General features: G+C 35.6%; 1 protein-coding gene across 7 annotated transcripts in view; it reads right to left on the bottom strand.

Moving 5' to 3' along the window:
• The window catches only part of KCNT2 (potassium sodium-activated channel subfamily T member 2), a 410159-nt gene that overhangs the window by 203138 nt on the left and 186289 nt on the right, over positions 1-20732 (bottom strand). For all 7 annotated transcript variants that reach the window (XM_037985779.2, XM_037985780.2, XM_037985781.2 and 4 more), the window contains exons 9-12: positions 10889-11069; positions 9405-9569; positions 7156-7292; positions 4388-4451 (exon numbers count right to left, since the gene is read on the bottom strand). In XM_037985779.2, the coding sequence (XP_037841707.1) occupies positions 4388-4451; positions 7156-7292; positions 9405-9569; positions 10889-11069 (547 nt within the window). The remainder of the gene's footprint in view (positions 1-4387; positions 4452-7155; positions 7293-9404; positions 9570-10888; positions 11070-20732) is intronic.

The raw sequence follows: 20732 nt of genomic DNA, 5'->3' as shown, positions 1-20732 counted from the left end.
GATTTGGCCGGGCATGGTGGCTCACACCTGTAATCTCAGCACTTTGGGAGGCCAAGGTGGGCAGATCACCTGAGGTCAGGAGTTCGAGACCAGCCAGACCAACATAGAGAAACCCCATCCCTACTAAAACTACAAAAATAAATAAATAAATAAAATAAAAATAAAAATAAATAGATGAATAAATATTTTAAAATTGGCCAGGAATGGTACCTGGAAGGCGGAGGTTGCAGCGAGCTGAGATCGAGCCATTCCACTCCAGCCTGGGCAAGAAAAGCAAAACTCGAGTCTCAAAAACAACAACAACAACTATAAAAACAACTCAGATTCGATGACTTAAACAAAAGACTTTTATTTTCTCACAGTTCTGGCAACCGGAAGTTCTAGGACAAGGTCCCGTCAGAGTTGGTTTCCTCTGAGGCCTGTGACATTGGCCTCTTCACCTGGTTACTCTATGTGCACATGCACCCCTGGTATCTCTGTATATCCTATTATTTTATTCTCCTCTTCTAAAGACATCAGCCATATTAGATTATAGTCTACCCTAATGGCTTCATTTTAACTTAATTATCTCTTTAAAAGCCCTATATCCAAATACAGTAAAATTGTGAAGAACTAGGAGTTAGGGCTCCAACAAGCGAAAATAAAAGGGGAGACGCATTGCAATCCAAAGCACCTGACCAGAAGTGGAAAGCTGTTCTCAATACACTCAACCACATCAGGTAACACCAGCTTGGTCTCCTCCCCAGAAGTGGCTTTCCTGAAGTTCTCTACTCCCCACAATGGTCTGACTGCTGGCACTGAGAGCCTGCTGTTTAGGGTCCACTTCCACCATTAGTATGGAAATTTTCATTCTCTCCTGTGGTGGATCCCCTGAGGCTACTTCTCCTTCACTTACTCCTTGCTTTTGGTAAACACATCTTCCAGCAGCTTCCAGAGAGTTGTGCATTCTCCAAAATCTTTAGTTTATATAAATAACTTCTTTTTACCTTCTTACTAGACCAAACTTTTGCCAGGATACAAAATTCTAAGTGAAAAAATATTTCCCTTCAGAATGTTGAAAGCATTGTCCCACTGTCTTCTGCCATTACTGATGAGAGGTCTGAAGACATTCTAACTTTCCACCCTTAGTTTTGGATATTTTCTTTTTTCTCCTATTGTTCCTCTTCCTCATATGCCTTTTCCTTTTTACTTTGGCTTTTCTTTTGTTTCCTTCTTCTTGACCAGCACAGAACTTCTCTAGTCCTAATTGTATAATGACTGGGCCCTCTCAATTTGACAATTTATGTGTGGAAAATTTGAGTGCATTATGTCTTTCATAATATTCTACCCCAGTGTTTCATAAAATCCCTTTCTTAAATTCCTACTATATTGATATTGCTTATCTTTAGCTACCATAATTTTCTCACCTTTTAAATTCTTCTTTTACACTATTTGGTTTTATTGCTTATTTTATTATTCTTCATTCTTCAATGTCCTTAGGTTTACCTTCTAGGCTTTTTATTAAATTATTCATTTGTTATGCTAGATTTAATTTCCAGGAGCTCTTTCAGGTTCACTGAATGTCATGTTTTGTTTTGTGATCTAGTATACTATACTTGTTTTATGTATGTACGATATTCTCATATTACTAGGAATATTTGTTAAATATATATTTTAAGATTGATTTCTTTTTCCAGAACTATATGGTATTGTTTGTTTCCTCTGAGTTTCTCTTTTTGTGTATGTGTTTTTTGTTTGTTTGCTTATTCCTTCTTGTTCTTGTCAGAAATGTCCTCAAAGCCCTATGTCTGGTGTCTGAATACAAGTAGGAGTTAAGCACTCTAAAGAGGTTAGTATTTGAGTGTAGGCAGAGAGCTTTTTTCATATAGATTTTATTTTAGAGTTATCAATTTTTAATATTGCACTAGGGAACACCAGGCTTCATATCTCTGCACACACACACACACACACACACACACACACAGACGCACACACTTTTGATTGATTGATATAAGGCATTTTATCTTGTGTTGAATCATTTCCCCTGAGGAAACTCCTCCAATCTTGTGTCAACATCAATAGAGATATGGATCAGGCTGTAACAGTTCTCAGAGGCATTCACTGAGGCAACTTACTCTTAATTCCCTTAATTTTAGCATGGTACCTAGACTCTTAACTGTAGGTGGTGTTTCTGAGTAGAAAGTATGCCTGGATCAAATTCTCCAAAACTCTTTTACCAGGATTAGGAAAGTAACCTGCAATGGATATGTAGAGGGGTTCAGATAACTTACTTTTCTTATAGACTTCTAACCAGTATTCATATATTTAGTCATACATATAACCCTACATTCAGAGACATCTGGTACCTCTATTTTCTGAGACTGTTGAGGTTCCGTTGCAAAAAGCAGCTTGCTTCTAATTTGTTTCCTGTCTCAACTTAAATTTTTACTTCCTTCACTGTTGCCACTCATCCATCTGCTTTGCAGCTTGCAAAATTATTATTAATATAAAATTAGTATTTTCTCATCTACCAAATCTGCTGTCCCTATAGGTGTAAATCTTCTTACTCATTTCTTCCAATTTAGTAGTGTCAGGAAAAAAAAAATAGAATACATTTGATTAATTAAAAGCTTCCAAATTCACATTATAAAGGGTACCCTAGAAGACATTATGTATTTATTTCCTAATGCTTACACCTCCCTTGTTACACAAAGATAGTACACATACTGAAAAACTGAAAATATTTTAAAGCCAAATTACCACTCAAATGGGCACAACACTCACAATGACATAAGTCAATCAATTATAGAAACACTTGATTATCTTCAGTTCAAATTCATTTCTTCGTTAAACATGTTTGGAGTACCTACGACATTGAACCAATTAAGAGACGATTAAAGTAGTGCTTAAATGAACTGATGAATCAGTCTGATCTGAATTCAGGTAGTAATTGTGAAGAAAGCGGGGGGCAGATACTTTTTCTTATATATATATATATTTCAAAAAATATTCTTAAAGTTTTCCAATCATTTTTTGGTCTACACTCTTCTATTAGCTTTCTAGGGCTACCAAACAAAATACCACAAGCTGGATGGCTTAAACAACAGAATTTTGTTGTCTCACAGTTCTACAGACTAGAAATCAGAAATCAAGGTGTTGGCAGGGTTGGGTCTTCCTGAGAGCTGTGAGGGAAGGATCTATTCCAGACCTCTCTCCTTGGCATGTGTATTGCCATCTTCATGTTTACATGGTGTTTTCCCTGTATACATGTCTGCCTTCAAATTTTCTCTTTTTATAAGGACACTGGTCATATTGGATTAGTGCCTATGTTAATGGTCTCATTATAAATTTATTACTTCTTTCAACACCTTGTCACCACATAAGTTCACATGCTGAGGTACTAAGGGTTGGGACGTCAACATAAGAATTTTGCACGGCCACAATTCAGCTAATAGCTGTCTACTCCAAATGAAAGATGAGAAAATCAGTTTAAAATCTTAGACATGGATAAGTAGTTTAGGTAAATGAGAGTGAGGACAACACAGAGCCTGCCCATTCAGAACTTACAGTCCTAGATTAATATAAAAGAGTATGCCTATTAAGTGCTCCAGAAGAGAATAAAACATATACCTGAAAGACTTATGCACATTTTGCTTTTTCCCAGTCGCTATAAAAACCACCAATTGTTCTCATATGTCCACACACCACAGATAATGGCTACAGATGGAGTCAATGGCTTATAACCACAGGAGATAGTAGAATTTACTGAACATAAAATAATGAAGCACTTTTAAAAGTAATAAAATAAAAACATTTTAAAATATAGTTTATAACATTATTTGCTTTATACAATTTAATTTAGTTATAAGTTTAATAGAACTGTGGAACTAAAAAATGCATCGTAAATATCATATCAGCAAAAGGTTACCAAACTGAAATGTGTTTCAGAATTACCTGGGGAGCTTTTAAAAATATAAAGATTGTTGATTACCACTCCAAATATCTTGAATAGAAGGTTCTCAAATGCATATTTTTAAGAAACTCTCCAATTGGTTCTAATGCCTGTTCCATCTGTTTTGTCTTAAGGTTGAAAAAACTGAGGCCACTTTAACAAAACTACAATTCATAAGACATATTTGATTAAAAAAAGGTCTAGTTCTGTTTATATATGATTCATTTTGACCAACAGATTATGAGAGTATTTGTAGAAACTATTTGAAAAACACTTTTGTTAATACAATCGATACAACTGTTCTTAAGGAAAAGACAGTTCTATAATATTTGTTTCCTTTTAGTAAAACTTTAAGGTCACCAATACTTAATGTTGGCAGATTTTTAAAAACTCAAATTTAAAAAAATCTTCTAAAATGGAAAGCACAACTTACTAAAAGAGATTTTAGAAACTTACAGATGATGTCCTATCCACTTCACAACGGCTACTGAGAATAAAACAGGCCTCGGCGTCATCCATCCTAAATACGGACGGAGAAACAAAATAATCACACACTGAAATATCTACACGTTTTCTGAAAAATACAATTTAAGTCTTTAGTCCATATATTGCACAAAATGTATATGTAGACCATGTGTATCCTTAAGCTTAAATGAAAGTTGAATTTCTAGTAGATCTTGACTATATCTGACTCTGCAGAAAAAAAAAATCTGCTACTGGGTTGTCTATTATAACTCAATGTTTTATGACAAAAGTTAATAAAAGCCAAACTTTATTCCTTTTTACTATTAAATGTATTTTATATGCATGCTTTGAGTAAATTAAGGGGATATATTGGTCTTTATTTTATGACCAATCGTATTTTAACTGTAGTGTCTGAATCAAACTAAGAGGGGTGGAATACAGCTTCTCTGTATTTGTAAGTCAAACTCTACTCTGTATTTATACTTCCTGGAGATCGTTCATCCTTTCCCAAGCCCCTTCCCCTCATGCTAGGGTTCAATATTTCCTAAGTTTAGTGATGAAGACACAGTATATTTTAGTGTTTGATACATGATGTTCCAAAAGCACAAGAATGTTTATTTTCAAAATGAGGAATGATTTATCTCTGTGGTTCACTGTGATAAAGTAAATATTTTCCAAAAAAAAAAAAATTTCTGTGGAGAGGAAATATAAAAGTCTTTGAGATAAGACCAAACCAAACAGTTGTGGGAAGATGTTGCGCCATGGTTATTAAGATAATATGAGTGTTGGATAACTTTCTCTAAATACCATTTTCAACGAAGCAATTCAAAACTCATGCAACTAACCTATGAAACTTGTTTAGAGAATCCTACTCCATGCTCTATGCATAAGGAATTGCACTGAAAAATACATTAGTTTATATTAAATCCCAAATCTTTTATAGGAAGCTAAGATTGGAAATGAACATAAAAATGGATACTGCGTCATACTTATTTTTTTAAAATAGCTTTTTGAGTATGACCAGCCAGCTACCTCTCTCTCTCCTTTATTCCCTTCCCTTTTCTTTTATTCCCATGGAGGAATTCTTCTTGTAAATATGATTGCTTTTACCAAGAGATCATTTTAAGACTATTAGTAATAAATTAGTTATATTAATCCTAAATAGTATATAGCTTAGATACTAATAGCTATACCAATAACTCAGATAAATTTGTTAGATGGAAAGAAGCCTCCATATATTACACAAATTCATATTGAACATAATATGAATATTACTCATGCTTATTGTGTGAAGAACTTAGCTGTCATACAATAAATAAGGAATACTGATTATCTACACCAATGAATACAAAGATCTAGATAATAGCAGTATCTAAGCATCTATTTCTCTAGCACACCCAAATAATGAGTATAGATAGCAAACTCTAAACACCTAAAGCCAGGGTTTACCTGACGTGCTGGGAAAATCTGATGACTTATAGAACTGTCACATGGACACTGACCACAGATAAATTTAATCCACCTAAAAGATGAATATACTTGCAAAGAAATGTAACTTTCCAATTAGATAACACTCATTATATCCTGCTAGTTTTTCGTGATGTTTTTGTTTCAGAAGTTAAATTGGTGAAAAAATACTCCATTAAATTGACTTCATTATATATAAATCAAAGGTAACATCAGAGTTCCTGACTAGGTATCTAGTCATCATTTGAAGGATTACGCAGCACAAAGGAGTCTGGAAGTCTGTTCCACAAAACAGTTGACTTTTCTTCTGTTTTTTTCCCAACACCCACTAGACATACACACACACACACTTGCACACACAGTGAAGACAGGCACAAACACACACCCACTCATGCACACCCAGGTTATCCAGGAAAGAAAAAAAAAAAAGTATAAAGCACTTATACTATTCAATTCAGTGGGGAGACTTTTAAATCTAGAAAAGCATGTAGGGCAACTCAAGGATAAACCTGAAGACATGTTTAAAACTTTAAAAACAGCAGAAAATATTGAGCAAAACCACTTTTGTTGAAGATACCTCCGGCATCTGAAACTAAGGACATTGTTTTGCAGAAACTCTGTTTCCCTGGTGTCAACACTCTGCTCAATAATACTCACACTCTGCTCATATGATATAACTCGTTAACTTGTGACAAATGTTTAAGACCATGTCACCTTTAAGACAAATTGCCTGGTACATGCACAAAAAGAAGAGGATAGCTAAGTAAGACCTGTCACCTTTCTGATTCCTCTAGTCCACAGCGACCATTTTGTCTCTGACCCCAGGGAACACAAGTGCTATCTGTCCAATACATAGTGCAAGGTCTTTAAAACGTAAACCCTAACTCACACTGCACTGGTATGTCACATCATATTTAGCCCACAATTTTTATATGTGGGATAAAAACAGTATTCAGGGATTTGGAGACTACTCTAACAGTGAGTCTAGATGCCTCTGTGAATCTCTGACAGCTTAAGATACTTATACTGGGCCACTTTTCTCATTGTGTTGTGTGGTCACAGTCTTCTGAACAATTTAGCCTTGAGATGAGGCTGAAAAAGAGGAGTAAACACACTGATTTCATGATATATTTTTAACCTTTTAGTTTGGCCAGCAGAGGGACTGAGGCAAAAGTCTACACTCAAACATTAACACATTTTGCAACACTGAAAATTGCTAAAATTTGGAGGAAAGATAAAATATTAAGTCACTCAAAACCGTAAGCTGCAAGATGAACGGCAGGGATACCTACTTTGCTCTCAATAGGTCTTGATCTTTAAGGGCTGAACCTTGAAGGTAGATAACTCTTTGGGACCACATTGGAATCTGCAGTACCCTTCGAACTTGTACATCCATTTCAGTAGGACACAAAATCACCACATAATAATCCTATTCAAAACAAAATGGGCAATGGAATAGAAACAATAATGTTTTATGCTATACCACATAGAAAAATAAAATATCTAAGAAAAACCTGAAATATGATAAAACTGAAATGAACTTTTGCTAATAAAATTTCACATTTAATACGTGTGCATATATTGAATAGCATGACACTATAATAAATACAACTGGGACATACACAAATCTCATAAATCAATAAGTTCATCTCAACTTATTTCAATCTTACTAAGAGCATAAGGGAAGGTAATCAGTGGTTGTACCTGGCACACACTTTCACATTTTGAAGATTTAGTTCTATCTACAGACTGATCCTAAAATATACATTGAACATCAGGCAGAAGCATTTAAGAATCAATTCATACTTCATTACTTTTAGGATCAAAACTGTGATAGCGATTTATATCATTTGGCTATATAATTATGATACAATAATTTTGAACAGTTTCTGGTGGATATTTGAATGAATAAGGATTTATAAAAACACTGAAAATACTGACAAAGTAAATTAAAAGAATATGATATCAAAATATTACAAATATATGGTCATTTGGAGAAAATTACATCTGAGTGGTGAAACGGTTTAAAACAATGATCTATAGAAATTAAAATTCTCTGGTAAACCTTCACCATTTTACCCCTGTGAAATATATCTACGAGGAATTTCTGGAGTTTAAATAATTCTCTACATTGATACTAGACAAAGTTAATGACTGTGTGATATGGTTTGGATTTGTGTCCCTGCCTAAACCTCATGTTAAACTGTAATCCCAAATGTTAAGGGAGGGGCCTGTTGGGAGTGGACTGAATCACGGTGGCAGATTTCTCCCTTGCTGTTCTCCTGATAGTGAGTGTATATCACACCCTCTTCCTCCTGCTCTGGCCATGTGAAGACACACCTGCTTCCCTTTCGTGTTACATATGACTGTAAGTTTCCTTAGGCCTCTCCAACCATGTTTCCAGGATAGCCGGTGGAACCATAAGTCAATTAAATCTCTTTTCTTTGTACATTGCCCACTGTCAGGTATTTCTTTATAGCAGTGTGAGAACAGGCTAATACACCATGGGATCAGAATTTTCCCCCAAATGGATTTTCTTTATGGGTTATACTAAGTAAGCTTGAAATTAATCAAATATAAATAATTAAAAAAAAACAAGTACGGAGTTGTTATTAAAAATTCAAGTTAACATATGAAAACAAAAGAATAAGAACAAAATGATTCTGCCATTTAAGACAGAACAAAATGATTCTATCCTTTAAGAATCAATTGTAAATTAGGTGTTTTAAATCACAAAAATATAGTATTTATAAAGGTCTCCAAAATATTCACAAATCAATATTTCTATGTTTTGTAAGGAAAAGATAATTAGATATACTAAGCATTGTCTTGAAGTCTAGAGTTATTCAACTTCTTGACACAAATTGGTTGAGTAAATACAAGACCTTCAAATATATTAAGTGCAGTAATCAGGAAAGGAGATTAAGGTCGTGGCCCATAGCAGAAAGTGGAAATATTCAAGAATTTTATCTGCATAGACAGAAAAAAGTTTCTTCTTAATTCGTATTCTCAATTTGCATAGTTATTATCCAATTTTTGGTCATGTATTGCTATACAAATAGGACCTATTTATACTTCAGGAAACAGAAGAAAAAAATGAAAGTCCCAGACTTCCGCATTTCCATTAGCAATCCTTGATAAAATTTTGCAGTATTTAACTGAGCAGATGATATTGAAATGGTTTCTTTCTTGTTTTATTATATTTTATCTTAAAATTCACTGTTTCATAAAAATATCATTTATGCTCTACCCAAGGGAGAAAAAGCAATCTTTTAATTCAAAGAAAAATCTTCTTTGTACCATTAACATTATTCCATCTGTCTTTTAGAGTAGATACAGAAGGAAACTTAAAATACTGTGTATTCCTCCAGCATTTTTTTCTATGTTCCTGGTTATATTTGTGGTTCTTCATTTACTCTTTCTATATTTGGTTGTATAAATAAAAATCCTCCACAAAGCAGGCTGCACCATCAGTTAATTGACTTTGACAATATGTTAGTAGGTACAATCCAGTGTAGTACATAACGTAAGCCAAATGTACCTGGAGTCGAGGATGAGCATAGAATTCATTTAGAAAATCCATAAGTAAATCAATCTTCAGTGAGCTGACACACAGGACGACATGCTTTTCAGTTTGAGCTCTATGTCGACTATAGTTTCCACCTGACTTTTGTCTCTCCATCCACAAATAAGCCAGCTGTTCAAACTGTAATATATTTTCCACATGTGAATGAAAAATAAGGTAAGGAAATAAATAAATCAATGCAATACATCTATTGTTTATTAGGTACTTTCAATTTCCCAGACGGAACTCATTGAGATTCTAATTGTCAGTGTTCCCCTTCAACAACAGACTTTTCATATAATTTCTACAGGGCTGCAAATGCCTCCCAGGGGCTTCAGGTCTCTAAGGAAACATATTAACATGATTTTGCTATTACATAATAACAGGCCACAAAGAGGTTTGTACCTCTGCTTTATGTCCAGTAGAGCTGAGTGAAACAGAAAAGCCTCATTGCTATTTTCCCACATTCTCTGTCAAGTTCTAACCACATCTCATGCAATAGGAGTTACTCTTACCACAACACACAAGGCCACATTCTAGTTGTACAGTAGTCAGCAACTGAGGAAAGTGAAAGGTGTAAGGGAGGGATGTCAGGAAGAAAGACATGCATGGATTTATTGGAGTAGGAAGGCCATTTTTGTAGGTATTCTATTCAGATACATTGTAGCCAAAGTTTTGCAACGGAATATGCAAGTGTGATTTGCATTTCCCCATAGCCTGCTTCTGATCTGCCCACACATGGACACCCAGGGCTTATTATAGGAAAGAGTTAGAGATTGCATCTACTTATTTTTAATTTCATTTATATATCTGTCCCTTTGCAACCTCCCTACTCACTCCCCAAAGTGCCACATAATATTTACATACCGTGTTCAGATTTTTTTTTTTTTTTTTTTTTTTTTTGGTAGAGATGGGATTTTACCTTATAGCCCAAGCTCATCTTGAACTCCTGGGCTCAAGCCATCCACCTGCCTCAGTCTCCCAAAATACTGGGATTATAGGCATGAGCCACTGTACCTGGCCCAGATTTTGTTTTATTTGGCCAACATAAGTAATCGATTTGTCTTCATTGCACTGTATGACTTTGTGGTTTATTTTGAAGAACCAAGATAAATCAACCCTTCACAACTTTATTTCTTTGATCTAACATCCTATAATTTAAAACTACGTTATTCTATATTTAATATAATTAAGTACCCTATATTTAAAAAAAATCTTGAAGGATTGAAATAAGATGAGTGCTGTCAATTATGACTAGAAGGATAAAAGAAATAACTTGATGTTTCTAATAAAATGTAAAATGACATTTCTGCAGTAATTTATGTAATTGATTAAATGTAATGATAGTATGTGTTAGTAAATTATTGTTAGATAAGCCACTTTCCATTTCTTATTAAATGTGGAGGATTCAATTTCATGTCTCTGTACATTTTTATACAATGTAAGATGGTTATGTTTACCTGTATGGGTAGAACCACAAGAGCAACACAAATCATAGCAACGACAAAAAGCTTGGAGGACCATGTTTCAGGAGTGACATCCCCAAAGCCCACAGTAGAAAATGTCACAATGCAGAAATAAAGGGAGTCAAAGAGATTCAGCTTCTTTCCTATTCGTTCCAGATGTTGGATCCCACAAATGCTAAAGAAACAAATATGAATTAAAATTAAATCTTTCAAACGGGACACAAAAGTTCTCATCATTATTCTGTTGAAAGCCAAAGCACATTTCATAAAGCGATTTAATAGTCAGGCTCTTATATTTTATAATATATTTTTCTAAGAAAAACATAATTAGTAAGTTATTTTCCTACATTGACCAGATGTGCTCTTATTTTGATTAGTGATCAAAAATGGTAGTTAAAATATCACATAGTATATTTGAGTAACATGTAAAATGAACAGACAATTTCATGGGTGATACACAAAGACACCGAATGACCATCGAGATCAGAAATCGCTACTTCGAATCCCTACCAAAATACCAAGTCTTTTCTTTTTCTTTTTTTATAAGTTAGGAAGAAGAGAAAGACAGTAAAAGGCTTGAGGAGTTAACAATTGCCAAGTGCTATGGTTTGAATGTTGTCCCCTCCAAAACTCATGTCAAGAACAAACACATTCAAAAGCTAGCAGAAGGCAAGAAATAACTAAGATCAGAGCAGAACTGAAGGAGATAGAGACACAAAAAACCCTCCAAAAATCAGTGAAACCAGGAGCTGGTTTTTTGAAAAAATCAATAAAATTGATAGACTGCGAGCAAGACTAATAAAGAAGAAAAGAGAGAAGAATCAAATAGATGCAATAAAAAATGATAAAGGGGATATCACCACCGACCCCACAGATATACAAACTACCATCAGAGAATACTATAAACACCTCTATGCAAATAAACTAGAAAACCTAGAAGAAATGGATAATTTCCTGGACACTTACACTCTCTCAAGACTAAAACAGGAAGAAGTTGAATACCTGAATAGACCAATAGCAAGCTCTGAGATTGAGGCAATAATTAATAGCCTACCAACCCAAAAAACTCCAGGACCAGATGGATTCACAGCCAAATTCTACCAGAGGTACAAGGAGGAGTTGGTACCATTCCTTCTGAAACTATTCCAATCAACAGAAAAAGAGGGAATCCTCCCTAACTCATTTTACGAGGCCAACATCATCCTGATACCAAAGCCTGACAGAGATACAACCAAAAAACAGAATTTTAGACCAATATCCCTGATGAACATGGATGCAAAAATCCTCAATAAAATACTGGCAAACTGAATCCAGCAGCACATCAAAAAGCTTATCCACCATGATCAAGTGAGTTTCATCCCTGGGATGCAAGGCTGGTTCAACATATGCAAATCAATAAATGTAATCCAGCATATAAACACAACCAAAGACAAAAACCACATGATTATCTCAATAGATGGAGAAAAAGCCTTTGACAAAATTCAGCAGCCCTTCATGCTAAAAACTCTCAATAAATTCGGTATTGATGGAACGTTTCTCAAAATAATAAGAGCTACTTATGACAAACCCACAATCAATATCATACTGAATGGGCAAAAACTGGAAGCATTCCCTTTGAAAACTGGCATAAGACAGGGATGCCCTCTCTCACCACTCCTATTCAACGTAGTGTTGGAAGTTCTGGCTAGGGCAATCAGGCAAGAGAAAGAAATCAAGGGTATTCAGTTAGGAAAAGAAGAAGTCAAATTGTCCCTGTTTGCAGCTGACATGATTGTATATTTAGAAAACCCCACTGTCTCAGCCCCAAATCTCCTTAAGCCGATGAGTAACTTCAGCAAAGTCTCAGGATACAAAATGAATGTGCAAAAGTCACAAGCATTCTTATACACCAGTAACAGACAGAGAGCCAAATCATGAATGAACTCCCATTCACAATAGCTTCGAAGAGAATAAAATACCTAGGAATCCAACTTACAAGGGATGTAAAGGACCTCTTCAAGGAGAACTACAAACCACTGCTCAGTGAAATAAAAGAGGACACAAACAAATGGAAGAACATACCATGCTCATGGATAGTTAGAATCAATATCGTGAAAATGGCCATACTGCCCAAGGTAATTTATAGATTCAATGTCATCCCCATTAAGCTACTAATGACTTTCTTCACAGAATTGGAAAAAAACTGCTTTAAAGTTCATATGGAACCAAAAAAAAACCCCGCATTGCCAAGGCAATCCTAAGCCAAAAGAACAAAGCTGGAGGCATCATGCTACCTGACTTCAAACTATACTACAAGGCTACAGTAACCAAAACAGCATGGTACTGGTACCAAAACAGAGATCTAGACCAATGGAACAGAACAGAGACCTCAGAAATAATACCACACATCTACAGCCATCTGATCTTTGACAAACCTGACAAAAACAAGAAATGGGGAAAGGATTCCCTATTTAATAAATGGTGCTGGGAAAATTGGCTAGCCATAAGTAGAAAACTGAAACTGGATCCTTTCCTTACTCCTTGTAAGAAAATTAATTCAAGATGGATTAGAGACTCAAATGTTAGACCTAAAACCACAGAAACCCCAGAAGAAAACCTAGGTAATACCATTCAGGACATAGGCATGGGCAAGGACTTCATGTCTAAAACACCAAAAGCAATGGCAACAAAAGCCAAAATTGACAAATGGGATCTAATTAAACTAAAGAGCTTCTGCACAGCAAAAGAAACTACCATCAGAGTGAACAGGCAACCTACAGAATGGGAGAAAGTTTTTGCAATCTACTCATCTGACAAAGGGCTAATATCCAGAACCTATAAAGAACTCAATCAAATTTACAAGAAAAAAATCAAACAACCCCATCAAAAAGTGGGCAAAGGATATGAATAGAGACTTCTCAAAAGGAGACATTCATACAGCCAACAGACACATGAAAAAATGTTCATTATCACTCACCATCAGAGAAATGCAAATCAAAACCACAATGAGATACCATCTCATACCAATTAGAATGGCAATCATTAAAAAATCAGGAAACAACAGGTGCTGGAGAGGATGTGGAGAAATAGAAACACTTTTACACTGTTGGTGGGACTGTAAACTAGTTCAACCATTGTGGAAAACAGTGTGGCGATTCCTCAAGGATCTAGAACTAGAACTATGATTTGACCCAGCCATCCCATTACTGGGGTTATACCTAAAGGATTATAAGTCATGCTGCTATGAAGACACATGCACACATATGTTTATTGTGGCACTATTCACAATAGCAAAGGCTTGGAATCAACCCAAATGTCCATCAGTGACAGATTGAATTAAGAAAATGTGGCACATATACACCATGGAATACTATGCAGCTATAAAAAAGGATGAGTTCATGTCCTTTGTAGGGACATGGATGCAGCTGGAAACCATCATTCTCAGCAAACTATCACAAGAACAGAAAATCAAATACCGCATGTTCTCATTCATAGGTGGGAATTGAACAATGAGATCACTTGGACACAGGAAGAGGAACATCACACATCGGGACCTATTGTGAAGAGGGGGGAGGGGGGAGGGGGAAGGGATAACATTAGGAGATATACTTAATGTAAATCATGAGTTAATAGGTGCAGCACACCAACATGGCACATGTGTACATATGTAACAAACCTGTATGTTGTGCACATGTACCCTAGAACTTAAAGTATGTTAAAAAATATATGTATATCATCAGACTACACAGTTACACTGCTATTCAAACTGTGTTCTAGCAAATAATGCTTAGGAAGCTTTTAACATTAAGAAGCTTCCCCCCAAAAAGGAATACACTGACTTCATTATGATATACTGCTATCAATGTGCATAATTCAAGCATATCCAATAAAATGATATCAGAGGAAAAAAAACCAATTGATTGCCATTGTACCATACTAAGAGGTGAGACCGTTAAGAGGTGTTTAGGTCAGGAGGGCTCCACCAATATGAATGAACTGACGTTGGTATCCTGGGAATGGGCTCCCTCACATGCGCTCTCTCTCTCTCTCTCTCTCTCCCCACCTCACATGCGCGCTCTCTCTCTCTCTGTCTCATGTGTGCTTCCTCTCTCTCTTTGCCCTTCTACCATGTTATGAGATAGCAGGAAGACCCTCACCAGTTGCCAGCACCTTGATCTTGGATTCCCAGCATCCAAAACCAATATGAGCCAATACATTTCCATTTATTATAAATTACCCAGTTTCAGGTATTATCTTATGGCAGCACAAAATGGACTAAGACACCAAACCATTCTTAAAACAAGCCCTTAAATGAATCAATCATTTGTACAAAGCTATTGATGAGGTGACAGTAAGGGAGCGGTGTAAAAGTTGTTAAATGTCCTCAAATTAGAAATGTGTCAAAATAACATTAGGAATAATGCTGCTATTAGCAAAAAAACAGTAAAGTGAGACTATGAATAATAAAATATGTTGTGCAATGTTGGAGGAAGATGTAAGATTTGCAACACAGCAATCAGTGTATAATTGCTGTGGTTTGAATGTCTGTGTCTCCGCCAAAATTCATGTTGAAACTTAAATTCACAATGCAACATTATTTAGAGGTGGGCTTTAGGAAGTGATTAGATCTGGAGCTCTCAAGAATGGGATTCGTAATCTTATAAAAGTTTTGGAGGCAACTAGCTAGTCCTCTTTTTGCTCTTATGCCTTCTGCCGTGTGAAGACACAGCAACAATGCCTCATCTTGGTGAGAGAGAAGGCTCTCACCAGATACCAAATCTGTGAGCCCTTGATTGTGAATTCCCCTTCTTCTGGAATTGTGAGAAATATATTTCTGTTGTTCACAAATTACCATCTCAAGTATTTTATTACAGCAGCACAAATGAACTAATACAGAAATCGACACTGAGAAATAGGGTGTTGCTATATCAAATTCCTAAAAATGTGAAAGCAGCTTTGGAATTAGGTAATGGATAGAGGCAGGAAAAATTTTAGGGTACATGCCAGAAAAAAAGCCTACATATCCAACATTTAAGGGCAATTTTGGTGAAGGTTCGGAAGAGGAGAGTAGCCTACGTCTTCTTACAGATTATTTAAACAGTCATGACCAGAATATTGGGGGAAATACCTACAGTAAAGGCCTTTCTGATGAGTTCTTAAACAGAAATGAAGAATATCTAATTGGAAACTGGAGGAAAAGTCATCCTTATTACAAACTGGTAAAACTGGGTAATTATGTCTGTGTCCTAATATTTTATTGAAGGCACAGTTTAAAGGTAGTGAACTAGAATATGCAGCAGAAGAAATCTCTAAGCAAAGTGTCCAGGGTGATGTATTATGATTCTAGACTGCTTTTAGTAAAATGCCAGTAGGGAGAAATGGATTAAAGATGAAATTTATAATCAAAAGGGAAGCAAACCCTAATAATTTGGAAAATACTTAGTCTAGTCAGATTGTAAATAAAAATTGTGCTCCAGAAAAAAACACCAACAGTTTGTCCAAGCAACCATGTGATAAGGAGACTCTTGTGAGATAAAAAGAAGCCAGGTGGTCTTCATCGAGACAATGGAAGAATAACCCTGAAGGCATTTTGGAGCTCTTCCAGACTGTCACTCTCATCACAGCTCTAGAGTGTGAAAACTTTGAGGGCAGAACAGTTTCAACAGAGGAAACCAGGACACCTTTGTGGCCTCAAGAGTTGGCTTTCTTCATTCTGGTGCAGTGCTCTTCGGCCACCCCAAGTGCTGGTCAAGCAGGTGCAGGAGTGACTCAGGATGCTGCTATGGGAGTCGGAGATGGGAAACCTTGGTGGCATCCATGTGGTGCTAATTTTGCAGGTGCACAAAGGGCACAAGCTGTGAAGGCATGGTTACCTTTCCCCAGACTTCAAAGGATGCCTTGGAGAACTTGGGGTCAAGAAAGAGAACTACCTCAGGGGTATGGCCGCACAGAGAGTCCCCACTAGAGCAATGCCTGGTAGAGCCATAGGGGTGGAGCTATCCCTGAAACCCCATAGTTGTAGTCACCAGCATGAAATGCCATTGTGGGAGAGCTGGGGATACTAGACCCCAACCCTATAGGTGCTGCTGTGCGGTCTATGCCAAGCAAAGCCTAGAAGATGGGGATCCCATGGCCTGATGGGGGCCAACTCCTCCCCAGTGTGACCAGAAGTCAAGACATGGAGGCAAAAATTAATCTCAAACCTCAGGATTTAATGTTTTTTCCTTGTTGGATTTCAAACTTAATTGGGACCTGTTACTCATTTCTTCTTGCCTATTTCTCCCCTTTAGAATAAGAATGTCTATCCTATGCCTGTCTCGCCATTGTATTTTGGAAGCAAAAAACTTGTTTAATTTCACAGGCTCACAGCTGAAGAGTAATTTGCCTCAGGATGAATCATGCCTTGAGTCTCACCCATATCTAATTTAGGTGATATTTAGATGAGACTTTGGACTTGGAGTTGGTGTTGGAACAACTTACGACTTTAGGGGCTACTGGGACGAAATAAAATGTATTTTCTATGTGAGCAGGACATGCATTTTGATGGGCCAGGAGCAGAAGGCTATGGTGTGAATGTTTGTGTCCCCTTCAAAATTCACATTGACACTTAAATCTCACAATGCAACATTATTAAGAATTGGGGCCTTTAGGAGGTGATGAAAAGTCATGAGGGTAGAGCACTCATGAATGGAATTAGCAACCTTATCAAATTGTAGGTCAGAACCAGCTAGGCCCTTTTTGCCCTTCTGCCTTGGGAGGATGCAGTATTAAGTCCTCATCTGGAAAGCAGAGAGAAGGCCCTTAACAGATGTTAAATTTCCAACACCTTGATCTTGGCCTTCACAGCCTTCAGGATTGTGAGAAAGAAATTTCTATTGTTTACATATTACCCAGCCTCAGGAATTTGGTTATAGCAGCATAGACTAATACAATCATGGAATACTACTCAGTAAACAAATAAATAAATAAAAATTAAAAGAAGTCAAGTTCTGGATAAACTGCAAAAACATGTTGAATGAAAGAAGTCAGATATAAAAGACCACATGTTGTATGATTCTGTTTATATGAAATATCCAGAGAACAGCCAGCAAATTAGTGGTTGCCTGGGACTGTTGGTGGGAATGTGGTGGTGAAAATGTTCTAAAACCGAATTGAGGTGATGGTATATATCACTTTATGTATATAACTTTGAATATACATGAAAAAAATATTGAATTTACACTTAAAATTAGTAAATTTTATGATACATGTATTATACCCCTATAAAGTTATTTTAAAAATCAGTGTATATTTGTGAACTCTCACTATGGCTTACGGGTACACCAAGCACATGGCTCAATTATGACAACCATGAAGAAATAAATATTCAATGTTTACTTTCCAGAAGTTCCTTTCCCAGCCTTTTAAGATAATCTCCTTATTTGTCTAAATTATGTAGCATACATATTCTATTGTGTTTATGTATATATATGTATATATATATACACACACACATATTTTGGTACAGTCAAGAATAAGTTTATGAATGGTTATGTAGATGGGTAGGTACATAAGTAGAAGTATCAAGAGACAGAAGAGAGAAAGGAAGATATACGTCATCATTTTAATTGTTTACAACTTTTGTGTGAGTTTATTTGCTTTTTTTCCTTTTCCTTTTTTCACTTCAGGTCTCCAAAATGGCCCAGCAAAATCGCCTTCGTTTTATGCTTACAAATTTTGTGTGAGTTGCCAGATTGTAAGCACACTTAAACCAAGGAGTTGATTCATATCAGTTTATTGGCACAGCTGCCCCTATGGAATATTGCCAAACTAATTATGAGAATATTCAGATGTAGCCTAGTATTACCAAAAATGGAATTGTATAATACTTCTGTGAAGTCAGGTTTTAAAATTTTATTTAAAATAACATATGTTTGACAGTGTAAACAATGTTTGCTTAAATTCTTTATACTTCACTAGAAAATAGAAAAGAAAGGAAGATAACTTACATATTTTTAAAAATTCAAATATTGAATGCTTACTTTTGCTTGAGTATGCATTAAAAGCCAATCTCTGATTATAGTTAAAATATGTATTTCCTAATTCAAACATTTATTTTCCAGACCTAAATTATCCGAAAATCTCCTACTGTGTTTTCAGGTCTTTTGTCTGTCCTTTTAACATAATGTACTCATAAGGGCAGTATTCATATTCTTTAAACACAGCTCAACCTCAGGTTCAAAAAGCTGCGGGATTCTCACTGTTTAAAGAAACCTCTATAATCTGTAGTTTGATAGAATATTATAACAGCTGCCAACAAATCAAGTCTTCATATGTTCAACAAACCCTTCTTTTGCAATATAATATTCCTGTACCACCCATCAAGATATGAAGTCTATGTCTTCAGGTCCTTGAATCTGAACTGGACTAACGACTTGCTTTGACCAATAAATATGATGCAAGTGACATCATGTGGTTGCAGATGCTAAGCCTTAAGAGACATTGCAGCTCTTTTTCTCATTTTCTTGATACCCCGAGATCACAACACTGTGAAGATGGTGGTACGGTCTACTAGAGGATGAGAGGCCATGTGGAAGAGAACTAAGATGTCCTACTTGGTTCTCTTTCAATTGCCAGACATGATAGTAGGGCCGTATTACATCTTCCATTTCCTCTCAGGCCATCAGATTGTTTAAGTTGAAAGAGTAATTAAGGTGAGACTGGCAGAAAATCAGCCCTGGAAATCAACCACAGAATTTTGAGAAATAACCAACTAGCTATTTTAAGCCACTAAGTTTAGAGGTGCTTTGTTATTCAGCAGTAGATACTCTCTCTCTCTCTCTCTCTCTCTCTCTATATATATATATATATATACACACATATATATATATTCTCCATATAGATATATGATTATGGAATACACCATCTGGATCTAATTTGTTTCTTTCTTAAACTTTTGTCTCATTTATCTCACCTTCACTATTTGGACTGTTTACTTAACATAATATCATTTGAAACAGTCAAGTACTAAAAGGAAGTAAAATAGGCTTTACTTTTCTTAGTAACTAGTATTTATAACTCCAGCTTTTGTTTCAGGTAGTAATATTTAAATATAATAAATGAAAAATTGGGGAATTTGAAATGCATTTGATTTACTTATTGAAATTCATTCTACATATGTAATGTACAAGTAAATAATAAACTAAAAATTTATCTTTTATAAAAAATTTGCATATTCCAATATAAGATATATTTATTTTAGTCACATTTCATTCTGAAAAGTCTATGCTAATCACGTATTTCAAAAGTTTTTATGATTAACTTTGCTACCATGTAGACTTACAAATCAAATGCTCGACTCATAATCCTGTTATGTTTCAGTGAATACTGCATACTCTGATAAAAGTTCAGTCAATCAGTTCAGTACATACTAAAACATTCAGACAACTGTCTAGGCTATGTTTTACGGAAGAAACAAATTACTCCATATTAGAGACAGAATTGCCTGTGATAGGTACACAATCTGGACTCCATTGTCACTTTCCCATTAACTTTTGCAACTACTTCCCTTTTTGTTATCTTGTTTTTATGTAAAAAAATCACCTCCTCAAAGAGTTGAAAATGTTTAGAAGGGAATTTTGCAGAAATTTTCACTAGCTTATCAAATCCTAAAGGTAGAATGTTCACATTATTTAAGAAAAAACTGTCTTCAAGCCTCACCAAATCCTAAACATTTCATTTAAAGAGTATTTTTAAAATTACTTGTTCAGAGTTTTTTTACAAAATGATACTAAGACATGGAAAAGTTTGATTTAAAAACAGAGATTAGGCTCGGCGCCTGTAATCCCAGCACTTTGGGAGGCCGAGGCGGGCAGATCAC

Source organism: Chlorocebus sabaeus, chromosome 25 (genome assembly GCF_047675955.1).
Source record: "Chlorocebus sabaeus isolate Y175 chromosome 25, mChlSab1.0.hap1, whole genome shotgun sequence".
Lineage (NCBI taxonomy): Eukaryota > Metazoa > Chordata > Mammalia > Primates > Cercopithecidae > Chlorocebus > Chlorocebus sabaeus.
The sequence above is the reverse complement of the archived record's forward strand: the minus strand, read 5'-3'. Positions and strand labels throughout refer to the sequence as shown.